Source organism: Vidua chalybeata, chromosome 20 (genome assembly GCF_026979565.1).
Source record: "Vidua chalybeata isolate OUT-0048 chromosome 20, bVidCha1 merged haplotype, whole genome shotgun sequence".
Lineage (NCBI taxonomy): Eukaryota > Metazoa > Chordata > Aves > Passeriformes > Viduidae > Vidua > Vidua chalybeata.
This window is the reverse complement of record NC_071549.1, coordinates 10,379,048-10,406,606: the sequence shown is the minus strand read 5'-3', so window position 1 is coordinate 10,406,606 and position 27,559 is coordinate 10,379,048. Positions and strand designations below refer to the sequence as shown.

Below are 27,559 nucleotides of genomic sequence, written 5' to 3'. Positions count from 1 at the left end.
CAGGGAGGACTCTGTAACCTCTGCTGGCAGCCTGGGAGCCCAGAGCTGTGTGTGTTTTGGGGGGGCTCTGTCCCCCCAGCCCTGAGCTGCCTCTGCTGCAGGATCCAGGTAGGCAGGAGTCACCTTGAGCGAGCTGCTGGAAACATTTCCCCCTGCAAAGTCAGTGCTGGAGATGCATCATTTCTCTGGGGACACCTCTGGCAGCTGCTGCACCCCGGGATCCACGGTGGGGGGGTTAAATTTCAGCAGCACAGACAAGGGGAAGGTTCTGGGCTTGGCTTTTGGAGAGGAGCAGCAGCAGTGGCAGTTTTGGCCTCATTCCTCCACCACGGAGCTTGCTGAAATCAAGCAGAAATCCCTGTCTTTTAAAATCCCTTTTCAGTTTCGGGGACTGGTCGGCTCCAGGGACACAGAGGCTCAGGAGGTGAACCATGGGGTCACAAAGCAGGGGACTCTGAGTCCTGGTGCCTTTTGCTGGCAGGTTTTCTGTGACAGAGCCTGAAACATCTCAGGGACCATTGCTGAGGTGTGGCACAAGTGGGCCTGGATGGGGGCAAGCTGGGGGTCTGCCCCTCCCAGCCCCCCCATTGCAGGTGAGCACATACTGTCCCCCCTCTTTGTCACAGAAAAGACAGCTTTGAGCTCTTGGTTGCAGAAGAGACAGCTCTGGGGAAGAATACTTGCACTTTTTTAATAACCTATTTCTATAATTGAAGGATTTCAGATTTCTTTTGTAAGAGCAAGCGCCTGCTTAAACACGGAGACAAATACAACCAATAATATGTACTTGAAATTTAATGCAGGCTAATTCATTTTGGCACAGTCCCAGATATGCTGATTAAATGGCCTGTGAAGTGCTACAATATCTTGATAATGTACATTCTACATTTGATTATATAATCAATTATGTTGCACCTAATAACATTTAAAATTAGTGGAAAAGCTGTGAGCAGATTGTATCAGGTGCAGAGTGGGTCTTGGGCAGCTTTAAAAAAACTTCTGCCAGCACAGACTGCGAAGGAGCAGGCGTAGATGAATCTTCAAATACTGTTCTTCAGGAAACCAGAGACTTGATAAAATTCCTAAATTTTATCAAGTTAATTTAGTGACTTTAAATTTTGTTAATTTAGTGGCTTGATTTAGACTTAAATAAGCTGTCTGCTGCTCCCCTGGTTTGCTGCTGGGAAAGGGACTGATATTTTCTACCCGGAGATGACCTTGCACCACGTGTTCAGAACAGCCCCAGGTGATGGTGGCAGTAATTCTGTGGTGCCTTTGGCCCCTGGGCCAGCCCCAGAGCTCAGCTCTGCCTGTGGGGCTTTTCCTGCACCCAGCAGTGGGAACCAGAGCTCCCCTTCGCTGGCTCTTCCCTGCTTGGGGAGCCTGAGTGTTCATTGCTGGGGACAGCCAGTTCCTCCATCCTGTGTGACATTTCACTGTGCTGCTGATTCCAGCTGTGGGCACTCACTGCTGCACGGGGACTCCCCAGCGGGGTGAGCACTGTGATGGGCAGCCAGCATCATTGGGCAAATGATTGTCATTCCTTCTGGGGAAAGTGAGTGCTTTTTGGGTGACTGGCAATGGCAGGTTAGGGGGAATTTGGCCTGGGTTTTATGGCCCTCCACTAGAAGAGGGTTGATGGGAAACAAATGCGTTATGGCCCCAGACAAGCTGTTGCTCCATTTTTTGTTCTGTTTAAAGCAGCACCATCAACCAGTTGGAATATAGGCTTGGAGTATCGCAGGGAGTAATCTAATTAGTATGAAGTCAATTCACTAGTTCCTTTTGTATCTCGTGATTAAATAAGTGGGAAAATGGCTTGAAAATTAGGTGCTAGAACAACCCAATTACATTTCTGTAGCTTTTTGTATTCAATTTCATAAACAATTTTGCTCTTCGCTGGTTAATCAGTGAATGCCTTTTTCCAGTTTGAAAAGCACTTTTGAAATTATAATGCAATTAAATTGTGTGTGGATGTTCTGGCATAGCGAGCGTGAGGGCTGGGGGCCTGGCAGCCAGCCACGCTCTACCTTGACAGTAATGAGTTCCTGAGCTGGCAGCTTGCTGGTGTCATTCATAATATTGTCCAGGCTGGGATGCTGTGAGAGGCTCTGCTCCTTCCCAGCCGGATCCTCGGTGGCACTGGCAGTGGCTCAGCGAGCACACCCCATGTGCCAGCACCCGCTGGAGTTCATCACAGAGCTCTAGAGCAGCTGCCTCTGTGCTTTGGGCTTTTTCCTTTTTTTTTTTTTTTTTTTTCCCCTGTTTTTTATTCTCTTCTCATATGAGCCTTTGCAAGACTGGAGGTAGGCGAGGGATGTGGGGGATTAAGTGTTGTTTTCCTGGGGCAAGTAGGAGAACATCTCAGCGTCGTGTTCTCAGAGGATCACAGGGTGGTTTGGCGTGGAAGCCATGCCTCTCACATCCAGCGAGAGTGTTTTCAGCACTTGCTTTTTGTGCAGTATTTGTCTCGTGTCCAGCCTGCTCGTGGTGAGTGGGAGCTCAGTTCAGCCTCCTGGGGAAGGGTGGCCAAGCCTGCCTGATCCCGGGATTTACGGCCGAGCAGCACAAGGGGAGAGGCAGAAAGCTGTGTTAAGAGAAGAAGAAATAGTGCTGGGAATAATGACTTGCTTGGCAGGTTTTAACAAGTTCAGTAATGGTATTAGGTGCCCTTGGCTCAAGATAGTAACCTCCTCTTAAATGATCATTACCTGGCTAATAAAGAGCTCGGAGCGGGTCATTACAGCTTAATTCAGACGTAGCATCCTGTTTGGTTTGCACAGCGTGGCCATCTCTCAAGTTGTTGAATCTATTGCCTGAATATGAGGTTGGGATGTGGGATTGCTGGGGTTTTCACACGGGGACTCTCCCCCAGCCATCCCAGGACACAGGTGTCCCTTCCCACCCTCACCTGGGGTAGGGGAGCTGGCCTCAGCACTGAGTGACCACAGCCAGGCAGGAAGATGTGCAGGAGTGGGGGTCCAGCCTCGTGCCCCCCACACTGTCCCATCCTCTGCTCCCCCCTGATGAGCCCTTGTGCTTCTCTCACCCCATTAGCAACAAGTTTCATGTGCAAATAATTGCAATAAGCAACCCCCACACGTTATTAATATTTTGAAGACATCTCTTTGATAAGCCCATCTTTTCAGCTAATTTCCTATTTCTTCGGAAAGCAAAGCATCTTTCCTCCCAGTTTTGTAAATCTGTTGTTAAAAGGAAGAAAAGGAAATGGAAAAAAGGATCCCCCCCCCCACTTCCAAACCCTGACACCAGGCTGGGTTCTGCACCTCCTTTGTCAACCCTGGGTGGAATTATGCATCATGAATAAAAACTGCTGTCAACATGCATTGGGTTCCAAACATTAGAGCATATGGTATGTGATTATCTGTATTGTCAAATGCAATAAAGTGAATTTGGATATAATAAAAAATGTAATATTTTAGAAATTTGGTAATAAACTGTGGAGGAATTGACAGGCAGAGAGTATCTGATGCCTGTGGGCAAACAGATAAAGATGGCAGGACGTGGCACTCGGTGGCTGAGGCAGCATCAGGGGCTTGATTTTCTGGTGGGAGCCTGACTGGGCTGACTGGCACCCAGGGCAGTGGCCTTTGTCCCTGCCTGGCTGCCAGAATCTGTAGGTCTCACTAATGAACAGACAGAAGCACAGGGTTCCCATTCTGGTTGTAGATGGACTAATTGGGTTTTACAAATACTTGGGGTTTTCTTCTCTGATAGCAAAAAGAAACCTGTTGGAGTCTGCTGTATTCTCCCACCCAGCAGCATTCCCAGCATTTCCACACTATTGACTCCTTATGAAGCTGGGAAACCTGTACCTGAATAACAGGGAGCAGTGAAAGGCTGTGAGGGTGGGGCTGCTCCCAAATGGTGAGGAAAAAGAAAAGGTGGAGATCATTTTCTCCTGCAGTTTCTCCCATTCCAGCCTGATGCTTTAATTCCTGACAAATCTGCTGACAAATCTGTGCCCGTTGTGACACAGATGTCCCCAAGAGAGAGAAGCTGAACTGGGAGCAAACTTCAGGGCCTCCTGTGTAGAAAATTCCGATGGAAAGGTGCAGATGTATCACACGTACCTGCAATTTTTCTTAGGTCACTGCTAATGCTTCTAAATGATCTGCGAGCGCATTAATCGTTTCTGTTAATTAACAATATGATAAAAGTGGCATTTAGTAAGCTCAGCGTAGTGCGCGTCTCAGTCATTATGTACTCAGTGCTTTGGTTTGATTTCAGAACGTTAATAAAATAAAATTTTAATGAAGGTTTTGTTGTTATGAAAAATTTATTGCCAGGAGTTCAGGAGCTGCTGGCACGAGCATGGTCTGGGACGTGCACGGGGGTCCCTGGCTGCTCCTGCCACTGCGAGGGCTTTGCCTGGGACCCCATCCCAGCCCTGGCCCGTGCCCTTTGAACCTGGAAAAACCTTTGGTCAGAATGGCTCATTTGAGAGAGGGTCGAGTCCCTGTACTCTTCATCCTCCCCTCAGGAAAATCCCTCCCCAGAGCCGGTTTGGGTGGATTTTGCCCCGTTTCACCCCAAGGTGCCTTTTCCTGCTCCTGAGCAGCTCTCACTTGGGAAATGCCACGCGGCCGTGGGAGGACAGAGCGGGGAGGCTGAGCCTTGCAGCTTTCCCAGACAAAAGCAGAGGAGGATCTTGCTGCTGCCCTTTGTCCAGCTGTGCGCTGACCGCCGCGCCTGAGCGGGGCTGGCCTCGCTCATCTGCTCATTTCATTCTGAGAATTTACTCTCCTGCTATGGAGAATTTGCTGACACTTTAAATAGGTGTCTGTGTCTGCCAGGGGAACCTGGCTGTGCCCCATGCCCAAGGTGTGCATTAACACCCAGTGGATGTGCTGGCAGATCACGTCTTGGTGGGTGTCAGTCACAGCAGCAGGGCTGGAGAGCACGTGCTACAGGTAAGTGAGGATATTTTCCATCCTAGACCACAGGTTTTAACCTCCTTCTTCCCCTTCCATCTGCTGGTGCATCCCTCTCCTGGTCTGGTTATCATGAGGGTGAGGTGTGTCACCTTGGAGCAGGTGGTGCCTTCAAGTGTGGTCACCAGTCTCCCCAGCAAGCCCCTCCTTGGAGGTGAGGAGGTAAAATCTGAGACGTGTGTCTCAGATGATGGCTGTGTTCCCTGAATGTGCAGAATTGCTCCTTTGGAAACCAGAACCTCTCCTTCCTTGTGTTTGCAGCACAGGAAATTGGAATAATAGGAAATAACAGCTTTTGTCAGCTTTTGTCCTAGACAGTTTTTGGCTCTGACAAGGTGAGTTGTGGTACGAAAACTCGGAGGAAGGGACAAGGAAGTGAGGGGGATGCAGACCACAGGGAATATTTAAGTGACTTCTCCAAAGGCACAGCATAAGGAGGTGGCAAAGTCAGGGCTGAGTTTTCAAGTCCTGGCTGTCGTGTTCTGGGGCTGAGGAATGAATGGCTTTTCCCTGACACAGGATTAAACCCCCAGGTCCCCATTCCCAGACTCTGGGGGTAGTGACTTGTGGTACCTTGGCAGACAGAAGTTAAAAACATCCATGGTTCACTGTCTGGGTAATGAAAATGTCCTGTCCCCTCTGCTCGGTGTGTTCTCTTCATCTGCAAAGACAAGATTTGGTGACAGCGCTCACAGGACTCGGTTTCACATCCCCCTCTCTACCCCCACCTGCCAGTTTATTATTATTATTATTATTATTTTTATAAGACAGCTTGGCAGGCTGGGAGCTTACTAAGGAACTTTTTCCTCTCTGATTACAAGGGATGTGTGAATAAAGTAGAACGGTATTGATTCACACCAATCTATGCATCGACTGTGTGGGAGCCACTTGCAATTCCCAGCAGCACCGGAAAGCTTTGCAACAGGGAGAAATATGACCAGGCAAGTTGAGAAAATAAATTAAACTAGTGTCAACTTTTCTTGTTTCTTCCCTCATTATTAATGGATGGAATGGGGCTCGTTTATCAAGAAGAGGAAAAATTAATTGACACGGGCTTTAATGTTATTATGCCTGGCTTGTCTGGTCACATTTCTTCATTTTTAATTTTTTTTTTTTTACTTTTGAAAGGCATTTTATTACCTTTCACAGGACCAGCTGCCAAAACTATGGGTATAAACAAGAAAGCAGGTGCATAAATAATACCACAGCAGGACTGGACCTCTCTGTGCCTCAGAGGTTCCGTGGCTCAGATCTGAGGAGCGCAGCAGAGGCGGGGGAGCGGGTCAGCCCCGGAGCCCTGGCACAGGGAGCACAGCCTGAGCTGGTATTTCCTGAGCAGTCTGCTGGGAGGTGTCAGGCTGGAGATCCCCATCTGTCAGCACAGCTGCTCCTCAGGCAGCTCCCACGGCAGGGCCGGGGGGACCAGGGACCCCAGGGACCCCAGGGACCCCAGGGAGCTGTCCCAGTGCCGAGTGGGTGGGGGTCAGGATGGTTCTGTGGAGCACTCTGCGTGAGAGGGGGGCTCACCCTGCACTCACCAGTGCCTGTGGGGTGATGCTTGCTGGGCAGCAGGAGCCAGGTTTAGACAGAGCTGTGCTGGTGTGATAGGGGCTGTGTAAATCTCCCCCTTTGTCCCTGTCTCCCGCCCTCGTTCTTCGGGATTGCTGGGCAGGACAAAAGAGCCCTGGTGATCCCCTGGTTCCCAGAATACTTTCAGCAGCTCTCTGGTTGCTGTAAGTGTGGGATGAGGCTGTCCCAGCTGCAGGCTCACCAGCAGCTTGGGCAGAGGCAGCGCAGCAGGTGAGATGGAGTGACTTGCTCCACGTCATCAGGTGACCTCCAGACAGCTTGGGACTTCAAACAGGCTCTAGCTGCAGTGTCTTCACCCACTGGAGAGCCCCTCGGAGCTGTGCCTGCCCGGTGAGCTGGGTTTGGCACAGGCACCAGGTGGTGATGGAGCTGCTGGGGCTGAGGCAGGCTCCTGCTCTGCCCATCAGAGCCCTCCAGGCTTAACCCCAGCACTAGCCTGGGTTTAACCTCTGTGGCGTGGGATGCAATCACCTTGTTTTGCTTGTTGAGAGGCGAGCAGAGGGCTGACAGTGAGACTTTGGTGTAATTCTGCCAGCCAGTGACGTCCTCGGCGTGTGCAGCCACAGCTGTGACACGGATCACTGTGCAGCCAGACCTGGGGCTCTGGGAATGGTGCTGCCAGCCAGGGAAAGGAGATGCATTTCTGAGCCGTGGGGTCGTCATCTCAGCTATATTTTACCAGGTTTGACGTAAAAACTCTCAAGTGATGACAAAAGTGTGAAATGTAGTTAGTTGGAGTGTGAAAAAAACCCAAAATACAGAGCACGGGAGTCCTGACATTTGGTATCTTCAGTCTGGCTTCTTAATAGTATTTATGCTGACTGTTCTTTTACAGTGTTTTAATCTGTTTGTGGTTTCAGTCCCTTTCTCTGAACAATGTTTGATTTATTTCTGGAATACCGTGGCAGAACCTGCTGAGCTGACTCTGAGGAGCCACCTTCCCACAGGCCTGGGCAGCTCTGGTGGCTGAACAGGGCTTGGGATGAAAGGAGGTTTTTCTCAGAATCCCAGAATCACTGGGGTTGGAAAAGACCTCCAAGATCACCAAGTCCAAGCTGTGCCTGATCCCCACCTTGTCCCCAGCCCAGAGCTCTGAGTGCCACCTCCAGCCCTTCCTTGGGCACCTCCAGGGACGGGGACTCCAAAGCTCCCTGGGCAGCCCCTGCCAACCCTTTCCATGAAGAAATTCTTCCTGAACTCTTATTTTTTTCTGGTGTCATGGTGTGTTGGAGGATGTGTCCTGCACCACTGGATGTCAGGTGTCTGGGCTGGCATCACTTTGGTGCCTGTTGGTGCCCATGAACCAGCAGATTAATGGATTTGGCTGATTCCTTTTTCAGCAGATGAATGGCGTGGAATAACTCCTCATTCCCAGTAGAAACCAGAGGAGGGTTTTTCACCTGAAGGTCATGGATACATGTCTCAGCTTCCTTTAGTGCTGGTGCTTGGCTCAGAGCCTCTCATTTGGGGCATCTGTTTGCCTCTTACTTTATTTTTCTCCCTCTTCTTTGTCTTTTCTTTTACAGAAAAGATTATTCAAATGAATATTCAGTTTTATTCATTTGAATAAAAAACCCAACCGTTTGACTCTGTTAAATGCTTATCTCTTAAATAGAGCTTGTTAGCTTCCAATAATAGCTTCATTCAGAAGGATGCAGTATAATTTCATTTTAAAACGTGTGCTCCTTGACAACCAGAATCCTATTTCTGTCACCATTTTCAACAGCCGCCTTTGTTTTGGGTTAATCTTTTCCATACACTTTCCGAGAACCATTTTTTTGTTGACTCTTGGTACCTCTCAGTAGAAATAATTGTCTGTTTAGCCCAGGAAGGTTTCTGAGAGTTTTGGTAATTTAAATACGAGCGTGTGTTCATTAGGGGAACCGTGCGTGCAGGGGGATCTTGGTGTGGGTGCAGTTATTAAAAGTTGGGATTTGATATCCAAAAAGTGAAACAAGAAAAGAATCACAGAATGGTTTGGGTTGGAAGGAACCAGGAGGTGCCCAATCCACCCCCTGCCATGGCAGGGACACTTTCCACTGTCCCAAGTTGCTCCAGGCCCTTTCCACCCTCCCGGGGAGGAATTTAAGTGCCTGTGTGCCTGCAGATGGAAATCCTCTGGTTGCTCCCACTGAGTTTGAGGTGTTGGGCATTGTAGAGGTCACCTCTGGTTTTCCTCTGGTTTTCCTCTCCAGGCCGGTCTGACCGAGTGCCACAGATCTTTCAGAAACCTGCAAATGCCTGCTAACACCTACAGATTGTTATTTTGTTGTTGTAAAGTCTGGAAATGCAGAAAGCTGGGCGGCCATCTGATTTAATCAGACAAATAATTTCTTGATAAACCCGTGCTTAAGCCATATGGAGTGGGATGAGAATGGGAAATTTATTTCCGTGTCCAGACACGAAATGACTGCTGCGGCTTCCTCGTGGTGTTCGCATATTAGGGCTAATCTCCTAAATTCCCTCTCCCCTCCATCCTGGCACCAAGACCTAACACAAGCTGAAAGAGGAATCCTCAACTGCAGCACTCGCTAATGAGCTGCTAATGATGAAGATGTTGCTGGTGCTCAAACAATTAATGACTTGTAGCCCCAGCCCGGCCATCTCATCCACCGGTCCGGCCACGCTTTGCTCCCAGCTCTGGGATGCCTGGGATGCCAGATTCAGGCAGTTAACCACAAAAATCCTAGGTTTAACGGCAGGTCTGTTTGAGGTAGATGTAAATGGAGCGATTTAGAAGGCAAATGAAAGACGTGAGTTATGCAAAAGAATTCAAGCTGCTGCCTGCTCTAAGTTGCAAAGCAGAGCAGTGTGGTGAGCCTGGTGTGCTGTGTTATGCCTTGGAGGAGGGCTGGAAACCACTCCTGCCGATCTTCCCCCCAGTGAGAGGGTCTGACGTGGAGTGGGAGCATTCCCCAGGGCTGCAGGCACTGTGCACTCCCAGAAGTTTGCTCGGAGCCCAGCTGGACATGGCTTTCCTCCTCAGGCAGAGGCAGGGCTGCGCTGGGGCTGTCCCTGTCCAGCACAGGCAGTGCTGCTTTGGGGATGGAGTTCCTCCTCTCACTGGAGTCTCAAGATTTCATTAGCATCATTAGTGTCGATGTTGACTCACCGAGCCTTCTCCAGCACATGAATTGGGGTGGTTTTTTTTGTCCATTAGGTTTTTAGCTCAGGCAGAGCAGGGTGAGCTGTGGTGGGCTGCCCCAGCAGAGCTGTGCACAGCCACGGGCAGGCAGCAGGCATCACACGGCCCAAACCAGCCCAAATCCTCGGCTCTGTGAAGCACCAGTGGAGCTCAGAGGAGCGATTAGATCAGAGGCCTGAAGCGTAATGGGTTCCTGGAGGCCTCAGGATGTCCTGATGAGGTATTAGAGGAAGTAATTCAGGAAGAAAGGGACAAATAACCACCTCCGGAGCGGGGCTGACCCGGCAGGCTGCAGAGCACAAAGTGCTGCTCTGTGTTTGGGAGGCACTGGGTTTTTTTCTCCTTGCCGGGGGTAAATGAGGAATCATCTTCTGTCTTCCCAGAATTTTTATGGTTTTTGGGTCGCGTAATGAGTCAGCTCTAATGGAGAAGTCCCGTGGAATTAAACAAGAGATGAAATCAATATGGTTCCATAGAAATATAATTGGGTTTTGTAGAGATTGCTCTTAAAAACCTATAAGGTGTAAAAGAAAATACGGCCTTATTGTAGTTTCCGAGCCATCATGTAACTGGGGTGTAACTATCCATTAAATTCTGCAGGATGGATCAAAAAATCCATAAGGAGGTTTTAATTCTCCATTAAATCCTATGGAAGAGCTGGAACAGAACCGTATTAATTTTCCCTGAGACAATGCTTCTTCCCTCCATTAGGCTGCAATAAGCTCAGGAGCAGCTCCATAGGCAGCAGGTGTAGTCACACGTGTGTGTTGTTGTGGAAGTTTTCCAAAGCCCCCATGGCTAAAAAATGCTTTATTAGAACGAAATTGTTACACTTAACTAATGTTTTCCTTACCCCTCCCCTTTTTTTGTGTCTTTATTAAATAGGATTTGGCTTCGTGACCTTTGAAAATGAAGACGTGGTGGAAAAAGTCTGTGAAATTCATTTCCACGAAATCAATAATAAAATGGTGAGTGTTGGTGTGTCGGTGGCAGGGAGCTCTGAGCCCCCATCCCTGATGTGTGCCGTGCCCAGGGGGGCAGGGACGCCCCTCTGGGAGGGTGCTGGGCACCTGCTGCAGGGGTGGTGGGGTCAGGGTGCTGAGCCTGGGGCACGGCTGAACCAGCCCCTGCTGTTCCCCCACGGCCACAGGCTCAGGCAGCTGCCCCAGGGCAGGGTTTGCTGTGAGAGGGCTTGAGGAGGGTGTGAGTTCAGCTCCTCAAGCAGAGAGCCCAGCTGAAGTTCCTCCTCAATGACAGGCAGGTCCCAGGTTGTGGGTTGCCCTGAGCCAGATGAAAAGGGGCATTTGTATTTCAATTGCTGCAGCAACTTTGATATTTTCGGCTAAAATATTCTTTTTCCCTTTGTCAAAACATCCTTTGCTTCTCAAATGTGTATTCAGATATGCATTGTATATTGGTCTGATATGTGTTCACAGACTTTAAATTTAATAATAGAGCTTTTAGTGTGGATAAGATCAAAGCAATCTCCTTGGCATATGCTGGAGGCCTGATTCAATATTTGACTTGCTAATTTTTCCCAGGGCACTGAAATAATATTCCTCATACTGTTGCTCCCTGCAATATGCATCTGAAATAAAAATGGGGGTCCCAAGTGTGGGGTGGGGTGGTGGGCAGGGCCAGGACAGGGCTCGTGGTCCTGGGGAAGTCTCTTGCTCCACTTCACAAGGATGCTGTGGACTTTGCCTGTCCTATTGCCCCCCAGCCCCTCCTGCACTGGGGTCTCCTGCCTGTCCCCACAGAGCCTCACCCCAGTGCCTCTGGGCTGGGGGGAGGCTCATTCCCTTTATTTTGTTTCTAAATGCTGTTAATCTGCCTTAAAACAAAAGAACAGAACAAACCCCAACCACCCCCACACCACAGACACAATGACAAATTAGAAGCGCTAATGTAAATGTAAATTTAGGGATTGCCAGGTGGGAGGGAAGAGCTCCCCTCCAGGATTTTCCTGTCCACAGCAGGAGGGCACACTCCACAGGTTTAGTTATTCCCCAAAACAGGCTTTTGTGTGGAGCAGGGCTCAGGATTGCCCTGGGGAGGTGCAGGTGTGCCCCAGGCAGGGACAGTGTTTGATGCTTCATCCCTGCACCTGCACCCATGGGCTGGAAAAGCCTCACCTGGCCCTTGGCATCTCCTGGGATGGGAGGAATAGCTCTTGGGAGGATTCCTTCCCAGGTGGAAAGCTGTCCAGGAAGGTAGCAGGGAGCATGGAGGATGGGACAGGGTGAAAACACTCGAGGAACATCAGAAAGAGCAAGAAAAACAGTTTCGGGTGTTGGTGTTTGTTGTTGGGTAATTAAAATGTCCCCTGCCCACTCCTGTGCCCGCTCAGTGCCCCCTCCAGGTGCCACCATCTCAGAATGCTCCCTTCATGTCACTCCTTCAGCCCTGACTTTGAAAGCAGCCCAGGGATGAGACACGAGCCTGTCCTGGGACTGAGTCATGGCCCTGCTGATGTGTCTGCAGCTGAATGCCAGCCCTGGGGGCCAGGAGCTGTGTGTGCCCGGGACAGGGAGCTGGGACTGACACACAGCTGCCTGGGGGCAGAGCTGGGGCCGTGTCACACTGGGATCCTGTCCCCCCTGTGTCCCTGAGCCGTGCAGGGGACCGGCCCTCGCAGCCCCAGCCCGAGGCCATGGGGTTTGCAGTGGTTTGGTGAGCTGGGACTGGGACACCCTGTCCTCATCCACATCCCTGCCCGTGTTCCTGTCCCCATCCCTGCCCACGTCCCTGTCCCCATCCCTGCTTGTGTCCCTGTCCCCATCCCTTCCCACATCCCTGTCCCCATCCCTGCCCACGTCCCTGTCCCCATCCCTGCTTGTGTCCCTGTCCCCATCCCTTCCCACATCCCTGTCCCCATCCCTGCCCACATCCCTGTCCCCATCCCTGTCCCATCCCTGCCCATATCCCTGTCCCCATCCTTCTCCCCATCCCTGTCCCCATCCTTCTCCCCATCCCTGTCCCATCCCTGCCCGTGTCCCTGTCCCATCCCTCTCCCATCCCTGTCCCGTCCCTGCCCATGTCCCTGTCCCATCCCTGTCACCTTCCCTGTCCATGTTCCTATCCCATCCCTGCCCGTGTCCCTGCCCATGTCTCTGTCCCATCCTTGTCCCCATCCCTGCCCGTGTCCCTGTCCCCATCCCTGTCCCATCCCTGCCCGTGTTCCTGTCCCATCCCTGTCCCATCCCTGCCCATGTCCCTGTCCCCATCCTTCTTCCCATCCTTGTCCCCATCCCTGCCCGTGTCCCTGTCCCCATCCCTGTCCCATCCTTGTCCCCATCCCTGCCCGTGTTCCTGTCCCATCCTGTCCCATCCCTGCCCGTGTCCCTGCCCATGTCTTTGTCCCATCCTGTCCCATCCCTGCCCGTGTCCCTGCCCGTGTCCCTGCCCGTGTCCCTGTCCCCAGCTGGCTCGGCTGGGCCATCCACAGCTCCGTGGGCTGGGGCTGGCCCTGAGCTGGCTCCTGCTCCCCCCTGGACGTTTCCCCAGACGCGGGGCAGGCAGAGGCCAGCGGGGCGGCTGCTCCCCAGCCCCTTTCCAGCTCCAGCCTCCCTGGCAGGCTATTTTTAGCCCATCCATTCTGCTTCTGTTGCCATCCATAAAGCTTAGAATGTCAAATGTAATATTAAACGAGCAGTAGGACAGTGAAAGGAAAATGCCAGCGAGGTATTTAATAAATGGAAGTTGGAATTTACGTGGGAGGCCAGAGATGCTCCAAACATTGCAGGGGGACAATAAACCCAAACGAGCTGTCCCCGGACTATTGTTCCTTTGACAGGAGCAGGCTGCTTTGCAAAGAGACACCTGTTTTTCTAAGGAAAAGTAGCTGCAAAAGAAATGTGATGGAGTAATTCCTTTCCCTTAGATGCCACTGTGCTGGAGTCATTCACCTCCTGGGTACAGCGCTGGGAGAGGGGCGCTGAGCTGAGCCTGGAGTCAGGCTCTCCAGCAGCTGACAGAAATGTTGGGCTGTTCTAGAACAGGCTGTGACACTGCCCAGCACCTGTGGCTCTTCCTCCCTCTCAGGGTGGGATTTTGCAGGTTTTGTGGTCCTTGGGCACTTCCAGGGATGGGGCAGCCACAGCTTCTGTGGGCAAGCCCGTGCCAGGGCCTGTTCCAGACCCTTTAATTCCCAGCCCCAGCCACTGATCAGTAATGTGGTGGATGAACAGACCCACGACTCAGTGTGCTTTTTAAAATAAGCTGAAAACCTCTCTGCTGCTGCCTGGTGTGTCTGGCCATGGTGTGAGTGACACGTTGTCCCCAGGGTGACCGGAGCCCCCCAGGCTGGCGTGGCTGGCACAACAAAGTCTCCCTGTCTTTGGGTGGCTCAGAGGGGGTTTGTGCATTGTGGATATTCGCATTCTGCTTGCCTCAAATTAGCCCTGGTTTCCCTGGAAAGCTGCTAACCAGGGGTTTGTGGGACATCCTGAGGGCTGACAGCCTGTTTTGTTGTGCTGGGTATAAGAGGCTTTTCACTCCCCAGCTCAGCCCTCCTGGGTTCCCGTGGCTGAGACTGCTCCGCTTGACCCAGGAGTACCCCAGTGCAAGGTTAATTCTCCAAACTAGACTAAACAAAAATAGTGAATTTTAGTTTCCCTGCCTTTTTTTTTTCTTTTTTTTTTTTTTTTTTAGCCTTAGAGTTAAACCTTTCTTTGTTGGGCTGCTGAAAGTGTAGCACATCCTCATACGAGGAGGTGGAAAAAATCTGGAAATTATTAAGATGCCCAGAAACTCTGAATTGAAAGTTGGAGTGAGGTCCAGATGTGTGTACAAAGACCCTTATCAGGCAGCTCTCGGGGGTAATTCACTATGGAGCTGAGCCATAAATCCACATACATTTCCTCTTGGAGAAGCCCCATTGCATGTCCTGTCACGTGTGTGACATCTCTCCAGGGTTTTCCCCTTGAGGTAACTGTGGCTTTGGAATGGTTCTGGCCATCTCCATCCCCTTCCCTGTAAGGACAGGGCTGGATTCTGGCAGAAGAGCAGCCAGGCCCCTTTTCTTTCTGCTCTTGCTGTTGATGAAGAGGCACCATCCAGGCCCCCAGCGCCGTGGTGCTTCACTCCTGCTCCGACATTGTCCCAGTTTGCTGATGGGATGGTGCATGGGCAGCTTCCCAAAACACCTCATGGTCTGGCACTGGTGCCTGGGCAGTGTGACAGTCCCCTGGGGATGGGCTGGCAGGGCTGGGGTCAGGCAGTGTCTCTCCCAGGACAGCAGAGCAGGGCCACGCTCCCAGTCCCATACCCCAAATGTCATCCCTCCATGGAGAGAGAGTCTGGCTAACAGAGAATCTTCTTGCCCTCCACATGGGGTATATTTGTTTACAGAGGCTTAGGAATTATTTTTCTTTCCTACTGGTGACTTTTGCTTCCCCTTTAATCCTGGTTAAAGCCCCTCTGCAGTCACTGCCATTCCCTTTGTACCCCCGTGTGCTGTGGAAATCAGAAGTGGAGCCAGGCTCGCAGAGAGCAGCGGTGGGCTGGGTTATGGGTTGCACAAGCTAATTACCAGATTCTTGTTTCTAAGGGTGCTAATCCAGACTTCATTTCCCTGTTAATTGTCCATCCATCCAGGCTGGATGGGTTTTATCATCCTGACTGTGCAGCGCCAGTGGCCCTGAGGTGTAACCAATGCTGCCACGGCACTGGGAGCAGTGGCCCTCCCAAAAGATGTGGTTGTGAAATGAAGTGACATGAAACACTTCTGGTGCTCCCCCTGTCACTTGACTGGAGGAATCATCTGCACAAACTCCTGTTAAATGGCGCTCTGGTTAAAAATCAGAACAACAAAGTTAGAGGCACAAAGCTCAAACCTGTGGATTCAGCCTGCAGCGGGGCACATCACCCTCAGGAGCTGTCTGTCTGCTGGGGGGTGAGATGACAGTGCCTGAGCAAGAAACCACGGAGAAGTGCTGTATTTCTCCTTCTTCCTGGGAGAAAGAGGCTGGCTGGGGGCCCTGGATGTCCCCCTGGCAGCAGGGCTGGGCTGCTGTCTCACAGGGCATTGGTAGTGGCACGTGGTTCCCGTGGCATTGAGCAACTTCCCAAGGCAGCAGGAGTAACTGAAAGTGAAAGCATGCAGATCCTTTATTAATAGGGTTTACAGAAATTTTCTGCTGGGTAGAAATATTGATTCTTTATTCCTATTTTAAAAGGAGCTTTTTGTAATGATCACTGGGAGTCGTTCTGTGTTATGGATTGCAATGGAGCCATGCTGGAGCCCTCCCTCCATTCATCCCTCTCCCACGAGTGCCAGGTTCCCTTTTGGGAGCACAGAAGTTCTTAAATCAGCACTTCTGTCATCTCTGGGGGCTGCGGTGGGTGGTTAAAGAGGCACACACGTTTGCTCTTTCAAATCTGGTTACGCTATTCTGGAAGTTCACCTTTGAGCGGGAGGAGGTGTGGGGAGGCAGATGCTAAAAATAAACCTCCCCCCCCTAAGTAGATCAGTTCTGCATTTGACATTTACATGGAATTCATTTGCATCTCATTTGTACGTGTTTCTGCTCAATAGGTAGAATGTAAGAAAGCACAACCTAAAGAAGTGATGTTTCCACCAGGGACGAGAGGAAGGGCACGTGGATTGCCGTACACCATGGACGCTTTCATGCTAGGGATGGGAATGTTGGGTAAGTGCCACAGCCACCACTCAGAGCCTCCCTTGTCTCCCTCATTTCCAAACCCTTAAGCCACAGGGCTGAGCAAGTCCCCCCGCACCTGTGTGGGTGCCAGGCTGAAACTTTAGCAGGGGTGGAGTGAAGAAAATAATCCTGTCTGTGGTAAATGATTAACTCCCCCCACCCCCCCCCAGCCTGGAATATAAAAAATTTGCATTTAAATGGATGTTTTAAATAGCCTGTTTTACTCTTACTCGCAAAAATAGAATGATGAAAGATGCAGTGTGTTCATTCTGACTAAAAATGATCTCTCCCCTTTTTTAGAGGAATTGAGTCACACATTATTCCCCTTCTTTTAAAGGTAGCTTTGACAGTTCAGCATAGATAATTGAAAATCTTGCTGGTTCTTAAATGGCATGGATGGAGGAAGTGGGGGGATGCGTAGCAGGACAGGTCGCAACAATAATTACAAGTTTCAAGGAGATGGAATGGTATTTTAGTCCTGAGTATTGTGTCCAGAAAATACTAATTAAATGGGATAAATGATATTTAATGGCAAATTCCTATTTGTGCACGAGGTCTATTTAGTTATAATTGGTTCTCGTTTGTTTCTGCCTAGATAATTCTTTCTAAATAATGTGACAACCCCAGCCACTCTGTTCTCGGCCAAAATGCTGCTAATCCATTGCCAGTGGTTTTTTTTTTTTTTGTAAAACACCATATATTTTAAACTTTCTGCTCCCTTTGTATCCCTGTACTTCCCCTCAGTTGTCACCTCCTGTGTAAGCATGTGGGAGTGGGAGGGCAATCTGGAGGTGACCCCAGGCAGCAGTGAGCCTTTCCCAGGCCAGGTCCCCCTTCAGGATGCTTTCACTTTCCTATCCTGGGTTTAGGTGATCCCAGAAACCGAGCACAAAGCCCAGCCTTGGGATCTGGGTTGCCCCGAGCTCTGCTGAGCGGAGTCAGGGGCTGGCTGAGATGCTGGAGGAGCCCAGAGCCCCTGGGGTGGGCGTCAGGTCAGAGGACCCAGTTCCTGCAAGGATCAGGCTCTTACACTGAGGTGTCTGACACCAGGCACTGCTTGATTTGACAGGAAGAACTTCCTGCCATGTTTGCTTTATCTCAGAATTAATAGTACTTCTGTTGGTGTGGCTGGAGTGATCCATTTCTGGGATGTGTAATCGGGTTGTTTCAGCTGATCATCTGTTTTGCTGTCCCCACGCTCCACCGCCACCCTGCCCCACAGTGTTTGGAAATCACATTTTATGCTTAAAATATTTATCTTGCTCTAGTCAGTCCGTGATTTCGTTACCTGTGTGTTCCCAGCGTGCCTGAGCCAATGTACTGTTTCTGCTGTTCCTTTTCCACCTGTGCTGCCCGAGGTCGGGCTGGTGCAGGTGGGGTGTGGAGCTCTGTGCCACTGTGTGCCACTGTGTGCCACTGTGTGCCACTGTGCTGGCCTGTCCTGCTGGCTGCAGGAGGAGAAAGTCCAGGTCACCCTGGGAAGCCAGGAAGATCCATGGCATCATCCTCCACCACGTGGCCACAGCCCTTTTCCTTGCAGCTGGGCACAGAGGGAATGGAGCTGGATCCACCCCAGTGTCCTGAAGGGAAAATTCAACCCCCGGGTGCAGCGTGAGTCTGTTCCCACTGGGGCTGTCTCTCTGAAAAAGGATCATCTCAGGCTGTGAGAATTAAGGGAAGCAGCCCTCAGTGAGTGGAACTGCACAGAGGAAGAGCTGGGGCACCTGTTGGACCTGTTGGTCCTGCTGCAGTGGGGTCCCCCTGACCAGCGCAGCTCCAGCCAGCCCCGCACTGCTCTCCCTGCATTTCACATCTGGGGACTGGCTGAGCAGTAGTGATTGATCCATGGTGAAGGCCAGATGCTTCATTATCCACTCGAGCTGGTTTTTCATCTTCCGAGTTCCTGCTTGCTACCGTGGCACCGTGTTAAATAATTAAGTGCTAAACAAGGAAATTGCAGCACGGGAGAGCAGAGCTGCTGGATGGCCGTCAGGAAGCCCCGGTTTCAAAGGCTGCAGGGCCCATCCCTGCAGGAAGAGGGGCATGATTAACCCACCAAATGATCAGACACAGAGTTCCATCACTGCTGCTGCTGAGCGTTCTGCGGGGGCTCACGAGGCCCGGTCGGGTCAGCCCCGTGTCTTCTGTTCCGTGCCCAACTGGACTGAACCAGAGCAGCTGGGGCTGCTCTGGAAGGGGTTTTATACCTGTTTCCAGAAGCCCTTGCTCAAGGTCACCTTCTCCAGCTGCTGTTCATGGGCAGAGGAGGGAATCAGAGGAACGAAGGCACGAGACAGCCCCAAGGAAGGAGCAGGGAGCGACTCCCTCCAAAGCTATTAAGGAAGTTGGTCTTTTTCATTAATCACAGCCTCCCCAAGGAGCCTGCAGCAGCCAGGGTCTAAAGGTGCGCAGGCAGCCGCTTCTGTGATGATTTGGTTGATTGGAGCAAAATTAAAGTGTTCTGAAAGGATTTTTTGACTGGGAGAGCGGGGGCAGGCTGAGCCTTCTGCCAGGACGGCTGCTGGGCTGTCTGGGGCTCGGGCTGCTGGTGGGACACGCTGGTCTCAGGGAGAGCAGGGGCTTTAATGAGCCTCTCTGCATAAAGAGTGGAGCAGATTCAGTTCCACTCCTCTCCCTGTCAGCCCAGCCAGCAGGAAGAGCTGCTCCCCAGCCCCTTGGATGCTCACGAACAGGTCCTGTGTGCCCCCCTCTGTGGCTGAGTGGGAGCAGTTTGGTGACCAGGAAACTCTCTCTGTGCCTGGAGCCTCGCACTGGCACCTGGCCCTGGTGTGCAGACCAGGAGCCCTGTCACCAAGGGCACGTGGGTGTCACAGCACTGCCCCAGAGCTTTTTGCACTCTGGTCAGGTCTGTGCCTGAAAACTTGTAAAGAAGAGAGCAACAGAGGAGCAACATTAAGAGGAGATGGGTTTTGTCTCCCGTCTCATCTGAAGCTGCTTTCTTGTGCCTGGGACACTGCAGTCACCACAGTGGTGACACACAGCTTTGGAGGTGACCCTGTGCTGCCTGCCTTGAGCTGGGGCTGGCAGCACTCATTTCTCCTGGTGATGGGCATCATCCTGGTGTTCAGTGTTAAAACTGGGCTCCTTTTAGCTCGCAAGCCCCTCCAGAGATGGAAGCACTCGGCCCCCAGGCTCACACCCCGTAGTGCTGGAGCGATGTGCGGTGGGAGCACGGATTTGGGAAGGTCTCTGGCAGGGCTCTGTGTTCCTGCACACGCTCAGTCTGGGTAGGCTGAGCTCATGCATTAGAGAAGCTTGTGCCCTTCAAAGAAAGTCATTCCTTTTTCCACCAGACACCGTTCAATGGAGTAGCAGCTGCAACTCAGAGCAACATTTGGAGACAACAGCTTCCTTGCATTTTCTGGAGCATTTGAACTAATTTTGCACGGGTCCCCTGGCTCCTGTGTGCTCAGCGTTCCCACATGTTGACCATGAGCTTTTGTCCACCCCATTAGCAAATTTTAAAATGAAAACACATTTCCACAGGCTGGACAGGAGCTGGGTAGAAGCAGTGGTGGGAAAGTGCTTTGACTGCTGGTTTGAGTTTGTGGACAGGACAGTCTTGCTTTGAAGGAGGCCATCCAGTCAAAACTTGGATTTTTGGTTTACTTACGAGGGATTGGTCACTCCCCAGGACTACCAAGGCAAATCAGCTTCTCCGTGCCCCGTGCAGGATGAGGATGGCACCTAATGGGAATGGTGGGTAGGTCAGCATGGCCATCATTTGGCCTGATGAAGCATCCAGGTAGGCATGGTGTTAGACACCATTGATATTCAGCCAGGCAATGTCCCCACGAGGATCAGACTCGAGGATCAGGCTTCGAGTCGTTAGAGCAGAGCTGGGCACTGCAGCAGTAAATGAAGAGGAAAATTGAAGTAATGTTGTATTATAAATTTATGATTTCATCTGCCTGACTTTGAGAGCGCTGAGTACTGGCAGTGCCAGCAGAGCCCCCGGGCAGCTTGGCTGGTGCTGTGGCTGTCAGGCACAGCCAGGTTTGGCCAGGGCTGCCCTGGGGTCAGAGCCAGGACCATGCCAGGGCAGGCAGCAGCAGAGGTGGCATCCAAAGCACTGTGGGCAGCTGCCATCCCCCCACCGTGCTGATCTGGCTGGGGCCACAGGTACCACACCTGCAGAGCTCCGCTGCTGCCCAGCACCTCAGCCCCTGTGCCCTGACAGCTGTGAGCTGGCAGATGTGCTTCAGAACTGTCTGGGACAGAGCAAAGTGAATTCCTCCTCTTGGCAAGGAGAGAGGGGCTGCAGAGTGATTTTTCAATGGTGTTAATGGCGCTACTTACTTAGCAAACAATCCATTTATCAATAGTGTTGTTTAAAAAAAAAAAAAAAAGAAAGGAAAAAAACGTTTGTAAAGCTTAACTCTGAAAGATCTGACTTAATGACAGAGGTGATTAATTTCTGAGGGAATCCAGCTGTTGAGCTGTGAAAGGAGGGCTAAGCAGTGTGTACATATCCGCGTGCTGTCCGGGCGTCGCGGGGCTGCACTGCCTAATCCCATCATCAGAATTCATCCGAGCATTTTTATCTTCCAGTTTGAGATTATGATTTATAGTGGGCTGCGTGTACGTATAAATCTGATCGGAAATGGAGGGGCTTGCTGCAGCAGGAAAGCAGGGAGTGATGGATGAGTGTGTTACAGGGTAAATAAAAGCAGCCCCCCAGAAGAGCCATTCGGCTGCTGAGCGTGTTCTCGGGCTCCAGCCCAGCTGCTGCCCAGAGTTCCACTCAATTCAGGCAGCAGGACAGAACTTTTCCTGGTGGTTTCTTGGTTTGGAGAGGCCTGGGCTGATGCTGAGGCTCAGTGTGGTGCTCAGTGCACTGGAATTGTACGGGGTGCTGCCTGTTTTTAAGAAAACCGAGCGAGGAAATGTTGAGGATCAATGTGAGGTTAGAATTTTAGGACACGCCCTGAGTGTAAAGGACACCTTGGGGCATTTGCAAATAGCCACTGTGGGACCAGAGAGAATGGCTGCGGGGAGGTTAAAACAGGGGGTGTCACAGTGTGTGACCCCACGGCTGCTGCCAGCCCAAACACGGCCAGGGGTCAGTGGGGCATCCAGCACATTCATTCACAGACAGGAGAGTGAAGCCAGCAGAGTTTCCCCCTTTTGCCTTCACTGAGGTGCTTTTATTCACAAAATGCTCTCAAGTGAACTTTTCTCCTAACAAACCTCCCAAAGCTGCCCGAGGTCGGCTGCTCTGCCTCAGAAGGGGTCTTCAGAAGCACCTCGGGCAGCTTCCTTTTACTTTCCTGAAAAATTAAAAGCTCTTTGACTCCCTGGCTCGTTGCTGCTGCTGCCTCCAACTCTTTGATGTGTTAACTGTTGTCCTTCACACTCCCGGGATAAAGAATTACTACTACCTTAATCTCCAACTGTCAATAGCTCTGAAGCAAAGTACATTCATTGTAAGCTCTCCAAATGTCAGAGCAAACCCGTGTTATGTGTTTAGCCTTAGCATTTGGCATTTACTCTTCCAGCTAACAAGTATGCACAGTCCTTGGGCTCCAGACACCAAAGTGCATGTTAATTACCAGAGTGACAGGGCTCCTGCTCGGAGCTGGGCCAGCGCCACCAGCTCGAGATGTTTCTATTCAGGATAATGATGAAACCTCTCTGCAGTTTGGCATGAGCAGAATAAATCTGATTTTTTAATACCCTCCGTAAAATTAGGCCTCCCCCATCCTCCCTGGCATTGTGCATTGTGTTAAAAAACAAACAAACAAAAAAAAACCCTTAAAAAAACCCCTTCATTAATCCTCAAACTTCTCTCTTTTTTTTTTTTTTTTTTTTACATTTCTGTGATCAAGGTTACCCGAATTTTGTTGCGACGTATGGCCGAGGATATCCTGGATTTGCCCCAAGTTACAGTTATCAGTTCCCAGGTACGTACATTTCATTTACAGATATGCTTTATTTCCCCTCTTTCCTTCTTTTTTGTTTCTTTTTTTTGGGGTTTTTTTTCCTTTTTTTTTTTTTTTTTTTAAGTCCGTAGCTGCAAGCTGAGACAGGCAAGTCTGCAGGGAGCATCTCACACAACAGCAAAATTTTTGGTGGCTTTTTTTTTTGTTGTTGTTTTTTGGGGTTTTTTTTTGCTATTTAAAAATAGACCTTTATACCAACATACTTTCAACACTTTATTTTTTTTTTTTTTCCCTAATGTACAAATTGGTACTGGTTATTTGAAAGCAAACTTCTTAAATTAAAACATAAAAAAAAAAAAAAAAAAAAAAAGCAAGAGAGATCACTGGAGAGCTGTTACCCTGCCTTTGATGGGCTTTTCCTTCCGTAGATGCTCTAGAGCTACACACAGCCACGCACACGCACACAGGGACCCGCACGCTGCTCCCCGTGCTGGCCCGTGGTAAGTGAGCGTTCACTCCCGAGTGCAAATCCCACCCTGCTGCGTCCTGTGCTGCCTCGGGGGGGGTCCCAGGAGCAGTGGCCAGCCCCGTGTGCTGCTGGGCTCGGGGTGGGTCCTGCTCGCCCTGCCCTCGCGCTGGGACCGGCGCTGGGGGGGGAATCGGGGTCGTGGAAGCGCAGGACAGGATGGTTTGGGCTGGGAGGGACCTTCAGAGGTCCGAGCCCTGCGCTGGGCAGGGCGCCTTCCACTAGGTCAGGCTGCTGAGAGCCCCGTCCAACCTGGCCTTGAGCACTTCCAGGGATGGGGCATCCCACAGAGCCCAGCCATCCGCAGCGGGATGGGCTGGCACCGCACAGGAGTTTCCTTTCACCCCAGGGCTTTCCCAGGCAGCTGGAACAAGCAAAGCTGTGCCTTTGCTCTGTTTGTGGCTGAAGCCCCACCCTCGGCCCACCCTGAATTCCTGAGCAGCCTGGTCACAAGGGTCGTGTGCTCCTCAGGGCTCAGAGCGCGGGGCTGGGAGCTTTGGGGTGACAGGGACACCCAGTGAACCCCCTGCAGCGAGCAGGGAGGGGCAGGAGGGAAACCAGCACCTCACAGGAAGGTTCTCTAGGGTGGGTGAGGATGTGGAGAGTGCTTGGCTACACCTGCAGCGCGCTGGGGCAAACGTGGAGCCGTGTGTGCAGCCCTAGGTCGTTAGGATGAGACCCTGCTTTGGGAAAATACGGGTTGTCGTCATCTGTAGGATAAGCAGTGTCCTTGTGATGGGGTTGTTGTGCAGCTGTTTCTTGCAGGACTGATAACACTGAGGGGAACAGCGCTGTGAGGGTTTGTTTACTTTGAATTCACAAATGCCAGGGCTCTTCCGAAAGCTGAGCCACCTCTTCCCACCTGTGGTACATTTTCCCACCTGGACCAGGCCAGATCTGAAACAACTGGGGTGTCAGGCAGACAGCAGAGCTGCTGGGGTGACACGGTGCTGGTGGGGCTGCCCCCAGATCCAGGTGACACCACCTCTGGTCCCACTGGAACCAGTGGGACAGTCCGGTCTGGCAGGATTGCAGCCAGGAGCTGGAGGTGAGGAGGAGGCTTCAGCAGGTGTTTGTGTGTTGTCTCAGGCTCTGACTCCTCACAATTCCCTGTACCTGCTGATTCATACGAAGGCATTGAAGGAGAGACACCTTTGATAGGTTTAATGTCAGAAATCTGCAGAGGTTGGATGAGTTTAATTATAAACGTGTCTAAAGCGAACGTGTTTGCTCACTGACAGCAAAGGCACCCTTTGACTCAACCCCTTCTTTGATGTATTTTTATTAAGGGCCTGTTTTTACCAAAGCAGGACTTCCAGTTACTGCCTGGTTATTTTCAGTCTCCTGCAGAGATTGAATATGGGAAAAAAAAAAAATCCAAGGGGGTTGTCCCCACCAGAAAGCTGTGGGTCCCAGGGGAGCCAGGCAGCGCCAGGAGATGCTCAGGGCCCTGTCTCACCTTGTTGAGTTCCCCTGCCCCACAGCTCTGCCCCTGCTCCCCTCCCACTCAGATCAGTTCCTCCTTAGCAGCAATCAGCTTTCCAGAGTTGTTGGGAGTTTCTCAGGTGGTTTGGAGCTTGGTCTCCAGGATCACAACCCGCGGAGCGTGCGGCACGGGAGCGTCCTGGCTGCAGCCGTGCTGTGGGGAGTGGTGCAGCAGCAGGATGGGCTGTCCCCACTGCTGCAGCAGTGTTTGGGGCAGAGAGCCCAGTGCCACGGGGCACAGCTTGGCTCCAGGGAGCCTTTCAGGAGCAGGGCAGGTGTCAGGTTTAAAACCTCGGTGCGGTGATTTGGAGGGACCAAGTACTTGGCTGTTTCTGCAGGAGCCTCCCAGGTCCAAGAGCTTCCCCTGCCTCCTGCCCTGCATGCATCGGTGGTGCAGCCTCAGCAAAATACACAGAAAAATGTCCAGTCACACTCTGGGCTGCTCCCAGGAGTCCTGCAGGCTTTGACACAGCGCAGCCCTGTCCCCCTGCAGTGCCCCTGTGGCTGGGGTCACCCCACAGGGCAGTCACTGTCCCTGGGCAGGCTGTGCTACCCAGTTACCACTGCAGTCAGTTAAAGCCAGAAAAAGGAGTTCCCTTCTGACTGAACTGTCCTGATGGTCTTTCCTGTTGTCCAAGTGAATGAGGTACAAGTGCCATGACCCACCTATTTGCATTCCCATTCCCTTGTCCCTGTCCCCCAGGGGCTGTCCCATGTCCTCTCCCACGCATGGGACAGCCCCTGCTCCAGGGCCAAGACACACAACCCTTTGTGTGCTGCTCTATCTCCTCCCATCCCGTTATTCCTCCCAGCCCTTCCTCATGCAGTACATTGCCTCTTTTTTTTTTTTTTTTAATTTTAATTGCAATCACTCCCTTTCTGTGTCTCTTTTTTTTTTTTTATTATTTCTTGGACTTATCTTTTCAGTTTAATCTATTAATTTCTGTTCTTATTTCACTTTGCAGACTATTTGCCGATTTCACAAGACATAATTTTTATCAACTAGTTCTTAAAGATGCATAACAAATTAATCGGGGTTTACTACAGTGCTAATGAGAGAGAGACAGAGAAAGCCTGGGTGGTCCATGTTTAATATCAATGTCCACTGAAAAATTGCTGCTCTTACTGGCTGGTTTGATTGACTGGACTTTTTATTTTATTTTTTATTTTTTTAAAGGCTCCATATCCTCACTGCTTTGAGTTTACTTTTTTTTTTTTTTCCCCCCTCTGCTTTGTTATGAGTTTTTAATGCCCACTTGGAATGTAACTCACAAGGATGGGGTCGGGGGCGTTCCGAAGGCATGACTTCTCACAAACTTCTTAGAAACGGTTTTATCGGCGCAGCGAGAAGGGTGATTGGGTTGATTTGGTCTCGCAAACAGCCCCAAAGAGAGTGACTGGCGCTTTTTGACGTGGTGACGTCCAGCATAGCACAAATCCCACCCCGGGTGGGGCAGGTGTCCCCTGTCCCTGGGACCCTTGGCAGCGCAGGGCTGCCCTGCCCAGCCGTGTGACCCCGGCGTGTCCCATGGCCTGCCCTCTGGCCTGGGGCTCCCTGGGAGCTGCCCCCATCTCACGAGGGCCATGGTGAGATGCCACCAAGAGAGGGGCTCAGGCAGCTGCTGCCCCCACACAATTCCTGCCCCGCTCCCTGAGCCAGTGGGGCTTGGAGCAGCCTGGCATAGTGGAAGGTGTCCCTGCCCGTGGCAGGGCTGGCACTGGATGAGCTTTAAGGTCCCTTCCAACCCGAACCATTCTGGGTTTCTCTGATCCTTCGATCCCAGCTCTGACCAGCGATGGTCCCGCACACTCCCTTCAGCTGCTTCTCCTTCCAAACTTTGCTTGCAAATCATGGGCAAATTTCCTAAATTGTGGCCAAGCTTTCCCTGCTTAAGCTGCATCACACACTGCGCCTCTTCATCTCCACCCAAGTCGCAGGAGAGCTGCAAACCTCCATCCATTGGCTTTATTTAACAAGACCAGATTCTGGACTTTTGGGTAGAAAACACACATTCTCTTTAAATTCTGCTCTTCTGGAAGTGTTGCTACCCATTTGATAAGTTTGTGAGAAGTATGGTGCATGCTTACAGTAGACCTGTAATGCATTTTAATGTTTGTTAATCCACTTGTTTAAAATGTCGGTGTCAAAGGCTCTACAATCCATGGCTGTGCTGTTCATTTCATTAAAGATGCTTGATGTAATACTTGGGTAGTTTTCTTTTGACTTTTCTGCAGGCATTAGCTTTTTTTAATCTGTATGGCTTCTTATTATTTTGTTTGGGGTTTTTTTGCTATGAATTGCTTTGCTTTTGTGAACTTGTCTTAGTGTGCATGATTTGCAAACATTTCGGCTATTGTGAATTTTCTCATTTTTTGTAAATAGTCCATCTGTGCTTTTCTTTTTTTTTTTTCTTTTTTTTTCTTTTTTTTTTTTCTTTTTTATGACTTTTTTCCTGTAAGTAACTGAGGTAGAAAATAATAATAAATTGTTTACAACGGATCTGCTGTGTTGCTGCTCTCTTAGCTTGCAAATTTAATATTTTGGTTTGGACACCCCAAATAACCAGTACCAATGACAGTTGAATAAAAGAATAAAACAACCATCACTCAGAGCGTGTGACCCACTGTTTGAAGAACCTGCAGAGGAACAGTTCCATGCGAGGTGTGTTTACAGCAAAAAATATACCCAAAAAAAACCCCAAAATGCACTCTTAACTGGGGGGAGAGGAAATTGCAGCATCCCCACTGGTCCTCCACCACTGTGGTGGGATGTTCCTGCATTGTCTTTATCCTGGTTATATTTTCTCCCATCATCACCTGAGTGCTTGGGGATTGTCGAAGTTTCATGGAAGCCTTCAGGTTAGAAATTTAAATTATTTATTTTAATTAAGGGTTTGTTTGCTTGTATGTTTGTTAAAGCTTATTAAAACCTTTGTATATGGTGAGAGGTGAGAAAAACAAATATTTTCACAAACTTTGCAGAGCTCAGGGAAATATATTTGCTTATTAATACTGATGCTGCAGAGGCCACGAGCTCAGCTTTGGGTCACGCTCCTGCAGTGCCTGGGGCAGTGGAAATGCAACACAAAGTCTCAAACTGATGGGGTTTGTTACTGTGAGAGCATTTAAACCACCCTTCTGTTGAGCTTAGCTCAGTTTCTTTCCTGATGCCGGTCCCACAGTGTTCACCCATCAGTGTGGGCAGGAGGTATCCTGTGTAGACTTCTGTGTGGTGCTTGCCTAGGAGGGAAGAAGTAGAAAATAGGAATTTTCCAGGTGAGGAGAAGGAA

General features: G+C 50.7%; 1 protein-coding gene across 15 annotated transcripts in view; it reads left to right on the top strand.

Moving 5' to 3' along the window:
• MSI2 (musashi RNA binding protein 2) overlaps positions 1 to 27,559 on the top strand; it is a 203,733-nt gene that overhangs the window by 145,579 nt on the left and 30,595 nt on the right. For 13 of the 15 annotated variants that reach the window (XM_053961228.1, XM_053961225.1, XM_053961233.1 and 10 more), the window contains 3 exons: positions 10,576 to 10,658; positions 16,229 to 16,343; positions 22,205 to 22,279. In XM_053961228.1, the coding sequence (XP_053817203.1) occupies positions 10,576 to 10,658; positions 16,229 to 16,343; positions 22,205 to 22,279 (273 nt within the window). Of the gene's footprint in view, positions 1 to 10,575; positions 10,659 to 16,228; positions 16,344 to 22,204; positions 22,280 to 22,686; positions 22,759 to 25,234; positions 26,807 to 27,559 lie in introns of those variants that run through there. The other 2 variants (XM_053961234.1, XM_053961238.1) reach the window with 2 other exon arrangements.